The 6,142-nt window shown below is 52.7% G+C and overlaps 1 protein-coding gene across 1 annotated transcript; it reads left to right on the top strand.

Annotated features, from left to right (window-relative positions):
- The first annotated feature begins 2,810 nt into the window (after positions 1-2,810).
- Positions 2,811-4,883, top strand: LOC103626086 (tyrosine N-monooxygenase). The gene is made up of 2 exons (XM_008646467.3): positions 2,811-3,848; positions 3,967-4,883. Exons 1-2 carry the CDS (start codon positions 2,865-2,867, stop codon positions 4,621-4,623), a joined length of 1,641 nt encoding a protein of 546 aa, XP_008644689.1. The 5' UTR covers positions 2,811-2,864; the 3' UTR covers positions 4,624-4,883.
- The last annotated feature ends 1,259 nt before the right edge of the window (positions 4,884-6,142 follow it).

Below are 6,142 nucleotides of genomic sequence, written 5' to 3'. Positions count from 1 at the left end.
TACTCACAGGAGTAGTGAACTCAGCAAGGTCAGCTGTAGGGAACAACGGAGGTGGTGGAGCATTACCCTGTGCGGCGCCAAGGCTCTGCATGTACGCGAACATCTCCGCCATCCTCTTCTCCAGCTCCTCACGTTGCCTCCTCTCATCATCTAGTTGAGTCTGTAATATTTTGCCCTAATGTTACGATAATGCAAAGAGAAGATATATAATAATCAATGAACGATGAATAGATAAGGAATAACCTGGAGTTGCTGGATACGATGTTGTGAGCTGTCCTGCCGAGGTCGTATGGCTGGGCTCGCGCTTGTGCTCCTTGCTTGCACCTGAGAGAGAGTGGGAGTGGAGGACGAGTCGATTGCCCCGTCGGCAATCCAGTACCGCCCATGCCTCTTGCCTCCTCCGACCCTCATGAGGACATCTCCGTCGATGTCCTCGGTCCTCGGATCGTAATCTGGCCCATGGACCTCCTTGGCCATGGCGGTGTACTCACTGAGGCGGCTGTGGATGGCGGGGTTGGTGTACGCCTCGGGCCCGTCATCTGGGTTGTAGGTGACGTCGGACGTCGCCTTCCCCTTGTGGGCCATAGCATATGCCGAGAACGTGAAGCAAGGCGCGCCACCATGTGCCGCCGACTGCGAGAAAACCAACGAGATGGTTAGAAATCATGTCTAATCGAAAGTTATATACCTAAATAAAAAAGAGTGTGTACCCATGCTTCCGCGTATTTGCCCAGGCTGCGGCTGCCTTGATGGTGGGAGGGACCTTGCATCAGCAAACGCTGTTCCCGGCTAGCGTTGTGCGCCTCGTCCCACTCAGCCGAGCACCACCTCTGCACCATCTGCTCCCAGCACTCAGGATGCGCGGCGCACCAATGAGGAATCATCTAAAAAAATATAAGTACAACGCATATCAGAAGATAAAAATAAGCATATTTAGTACCAATAATAAAGTTTTGTATTTACCTGCAAGTACTGGTCCGGAGTCAACGACATGATTCGGGTTTCCTTCTTGTTCACCTTCTCCCCAAGGACGGAGCCGTGGTAAGTGACGATGGCCTGGATGCGTGCCTCGTAGTGCATGTCCACGACGAGCTTCTTACAGCACGTAGTAGACACCACATCCGCCCTGGCCTCGTATCCAGCATCGCATCTGAAGAAATCCTACATACAAAGACGATGTATCCATACATTATTTCAAGAATATGCAACAAATGCGACTTATTAAACAATATAGTGCGAGGAAGACTTACCCACAGCTCTTGCTTCACCCGCTCCGCCTTGTTGTTGAATTGCCTGTCGTCCCGATCTACTGCATCGGGGGCGACGACGTAGTGGTCGAAGGTGTATGCTGGGCTCGTCACTCTGGCGTACTCGACAAGTCCAGGGAAGTGTTCCCTGCATAGAAGGCCGAGGATGCCATTGGGGTTGCGGCCGTGACCCCCTGCAGTCTCCAAAACCATCCAAGACCTATCAAAGTGATTAAGATAAAGTATTAGTTTCTATTATTAATTTGAACATATAATATGAAAAAGCAGCAACAACATCTAAAGTTACCTACCTCTCTCCATCGGGTCGTATCAGCGGACGTCTGTCACGAAGTATGGGTCGCTTAGGGAGACTCGCGGGACCTCGCAGGTAGATACTCCTCGAACCTGAGGAGCCAGAACCTGAGACGTCCTGCTGAGCGGCGGCGTCGTCGTCGTCGTCGTCCTGCTGCGCCGCATCGTCGTCGTCCTGCTGTGCCGCATCGACACTAAACATGGCAAGTTCACGGCCATGTTTAGTGAGCATGTTGCTCGAAGTTTCCGGTCCGCTCCTGGAATCTGTCGTAACTTATGCTAAGTAACATGAATATCATTTTTGCATGCACGGTTTTCCAAGTTTCGAGTGACCTGCAGTTCAAATCTAAATTTTCCGAAGAAATTTAAATAAACGAACTAAATCTACTAACGATTGAAAACTCTGTTAAAATTGTCCACAAATGATACATGTAGGTCTACATAGTGTAGGAACATACCACAAAAATTTTGGGAGACAAGATAAAAAAATAAAAATATACTTTGCTGAGTGTCTAGAGATGACACTCGGCAAAGCCTCCTTTGCCGAGTGCCTACTATGTGGCACTCGGCAAAGAAGCCTCTTTGCCGAGTGCCAGTCGTTGGCTCTCGGCAAAGACTGACGGCCGTCAGCTTTGGGACGGCCGCTGACGGCCCTTTGCCGAGTGTTTGACACTCGGCAAACTTGTCTTTGCCGAGTGTCGTCCTGTGCCGAGTGTTCAGCACTCGATAAAGGGGCTCTTTGCCGAGAGCCTAACTTTACCGAGTGCGGCACTCGGCAAAGCCTTCTTTGCCGAGTGCCCGACAAAAGGCACTCGGCAAAGAATACAACACTCGGCAAAGCCTGCGATTCCGGTAGTGAGCTTTAATTAGTTTGATATATATATATATATATATATAATATATGCCGGCTAATAGTTTGCTAGGTTCTTAATTAGATCGATCAAGGTGGATAACAGCGATATATAGGGAGCCAATCCAAGCAGGTAGGGTAGAGTACCTTCATTTCATCAAGGAGTAGTAGTTTCTTAAGACGACGTTGATAGTCTTATTCTAGCTAGATCAGTGATCGTTCCTTATTAATCAGACCGATCAAAATGGGCAACAGCAATAGGGAGCCAATCCAAGAAGGTAGTGTAGAGTTTATCTCTTCATCAAGGACTACTATACAATATGCTCCCACATTGCTCTCATGCATCAACAGTATAAATATAACAAGAGCATCAACACAAACTTGCAGCCTTGCCCAAACAATACCAGAACCTGTACTTCCCAACGATACAACGTAACGCAGACGCAGCATCAATCATGGCGCTAGCACCTAGCCATGCACTCGTCGTCGCTCCGTTCACAGCACTCTGCGCCTTCCTTGCCCTCGCTTTATTATTTCTGTATAGCAAAGCAACGTCGTCGTCGAAGAAAACACAGCAGCTGCTGCCGCCGGGGCCGGCTGGGCTGCCGATCATCGGCAGCCTGCACTGCGTGGTGTCAAAAAGGCCGGTGTTTCGGTGGATTCACGGCCTTCTCAAGGACATGGACACCAACGTCCTGTGCCTCCGCTTCGGGGCCGTCCATGTCGTAGTAGTCGCCTGCCCAGAGACAGCCCGTGAGGTTCTCAGAACGAACGACGCTGTCCTGGCGTCTCGCCCGGAGACAGTGGCCTCCGCACTGTTCAGCTTCGGGTACAAGGGCTCCATCCTGACGCCCTACGGGGAGCAGTGGAAGAAGATGAGGCGGGTCCTCAGCTCCGAGATCCTGTCGGCGTCAATGGAGCAGCGGCTGCAGCGCCGGCGAGCGCAGGAGGCCGACTACCTCGTCGGTTTCCTGTACAGCCAGTGCAGCGCATCTGCAGCTGCCTGCTGCTGCAGCGCCGTTGATGTACGCCATGTAGCACGGCATTTCTGCGGCAACATGATACGGACGCTCGTGTTCGGCAAGCGACACTTCTCCGGCGGCGGCGGCGGCGGCGGCCCGGGTCCTGAGGAGGTGACGCACATGGACGCGCTCTTCACACTGCTCAACTACGTGTACTGCTTCTCCGTCTCAGATTACGTCCCTGCTGCGTGGACGTGGATGGTTGCTGGCGACCATAAGAAGGTTGCCGAGAGCGTGATGGAGACCCTGAGCAGGTTACATGATCCCATCATACGGGAGAGGATCCGTGAGTGGGAGGGCCTTCGCGAACGCGGTGACAGGAGAGAGGCAAGAGATTTTCTTGACGCGCTTGTCTCTCTTGAGGATGCAGAAGGGCAGCCTTTCTTGTCGTTTGATGAAATAAAAGCGCAGACAGCGGTAAGATACACATACACTCCCTGGCTCCGTTTGAACTAAATCGTGATAAATAAAAAAGAACGGATGGAGTATACGTTAAACTTTGATTAATAACTACTATACATGCATACATGTTCAGGAGATGATGTTTGCAACTATTGACAACCCATCAAACACGGTCGAGTGGGCACTCGCGGAGATGATGAACAGACCGGAGGTCATGCACAAAGCGATGGAGGAGCTGGACACCGTCGTTGGCAAGGACAGGCTCGTCCAAGAACCCGACATCCCTCGCCTCAACTATCTGAAGGCGTGCGTGCGGGAGGCCTTCCGCTTGCATCCCTACCACGCGTTCAACCCACCCCACGTCGCAACGGAAGACGCCGTCGTTTCCGGCTACCTCATTCCCAAGGGCAGCCATGTACTCCTCAGCCGGGTGGGGCTTGGCCGGAACCCTGACGTCTGGGACGCTCCTCTCCAGTTCCGGCCAGAGCGACATCTGATGATGAACGAGAACGACGACGTCGACGATAGGTACCACCATGTGGTTCTCACCGAACCAGATCTTCGGTTCATCTCGTTCAGCGCAGGCAGGAGGGGATGCCCGGGGGTCTCACTCGGCAGCTCCGTTACGATGATGCTGTTCGCAAGGCTTCTCCAAGGGTTCACATGGACCAAGCCTCCTGGCGTTCGTGCAATCAGGCTCCAGGAATCCAGCACAAGTCTCGCACTGGCTGAGCCACTCCTCTTACAAGCTCAGCCTCGTTTGCCAGTGCATCTCTATGCGTCTGGCTAGCTATCACCACACCATGCATGTAGTCTGGACTCTCAAGGATGGATCGGCTTTGTATATATTCCTGCACAATGCAAGCCCGCCGGCTCAGGTGAAGGCAATGCACTAGCTAGCTTTGTCACTTCAATGTTATACAAGCATGCACTTGTATATGTTGACTCATATATGTGGCTCCGAGATGGAACTTTGTCCTTTTATGTATCCAAATGTCATTTTGTTAAATTTTGTAAATAATATGACTATTTAAGTAATTTTCTTCTATATTATGATGCTGGAAACTTTTACATGATTTTGTTTAAATTAATAAAAATATGAAAATACATACTAATATATTTTTTCATATTTAGGCCAAACTAAATTTATTTATACCCTCAAGATATGTAATGGACGCCATTTTTATAAACCGGGTAGCAAATGTATAGCAAAGGGTGTTGGGGCGAAGGCAGAGACGCCACCCTTCGCCCGAGGCCTCCGCCGCAGTCGCTGGTCTGACAGGGACAAAGCGGGCAGGGACACCCTTCGCTCGATTCGGCACTTTGGCGAAGGGCCTGCGGCAACGCCTTCCCGCGGCGCGGCCTCGTTCAGTCCTAAGGCCCACGTGTGATCTGGCCCATTGTAACGGGCCCTGCGTGGCCGCCTTTGTGTTACGGGCCTAATTTGTAAAGGCATACTTGTAATGACAGCTTGTAACCCTGCTTTATGGGAATATTCTGGGGATAAACTAGGTGTCTGAGGGCACATGCGTCCTTAACACAAGGCGCTGGGCACTCAGATACCTATAAATACCCCCGCAGTGCCCGTGAGAGGCGAGATTAACAGAGCTATTGCCCCCGAGCACGTAACCCTGTTGTCATCACTGTTCACCTTTGTTGGCCTCCTTGCTGCCGAGAGCAAGTTCCAACATTTGGCGCCCACCGTTCGTGCTACGACCAAACCACCCGCGATGGCACCCAAGAGAGCTAACCCGAAGGCTGACGAGGCTGCGAAGGCAGCACTGCTTGCCGCAAGGAAGGGCAAGGCCCTCGCCCTCACCCAATCCACCCACCAAGAGCCCACCGACGACAATATTCCCCGCACCAGCGAAGACGACACCTTCCGCACCTGCGGGCCCGAAGGACAATCGCAGCCGCCCCCAGGCTTCGCCCCACTGGAGGGCGCGGATCTCACCGAGGACGGCGAGGTCCTCGGCGTCTCAACAGAAGAACAGTTACAGCTGCGCGCCCTGCGCCTCAAGAACCGCAACCTCCAAAGGCAGAAAGAGATACTGGAGGCCAAGCGCCAGCGTGTGTCCGCACTAGCCAAGGTGCGGCAAATGATACGCGACGAGGAGCAGAAGGCCCAAGACCTCGAGCGCGAGATCGCGCTGATGCAGTGCGAAGGCCACCTCGGTCTACAGCAAGAGCCACCCCTCCAGCAGCGCGCGCAACCGGAAGACACGCGCGAAGGCCACCTCGGCCTGCAACATGGCCCACCCCTGCAACACCGGGCGCAGCCGGAGAACCCGCGTTTCCCCCCCCCCCCC

This window comes from Zea mays, chromosome 5, assembly GCF_902167145.1.
Source record: "Zea mays cultivar B73 chromosome 5, Zm-B73-REFERENCE-NAM-5.0, whole genome shotgun sequence".
Classification (NCBI taxonomy): domain Eukaryota; kingdom Viridiplantae; phylum Streptophyta; class Magnoliopsida; order Poales; family Poaceae; genus Zea; species Zea mays.
Note: the sequence above shows the minus strand (reverse complement) of the source record. Positions and strands in the feature narration are given on the sequence as shown.

What these genes read in the sequence shown, in the direction of transcription:
- LOC103626086 (XM_008646467.3), top strand. Translation starts at nt 2,865, where the DNA reads ATGGCGCTAGCACCTAGCCATGCACTCGTCGTCGCTCCGTTCACAGCA. An exon ending in AAATAAAAGCGCAGACAGCG is followed by an intron (nt 3,849 to 3,966) that starts GTAAGATACACA and finishes ATACATGTTCAG; the next exon opens with GAGATGATGTTTGCAACTAT.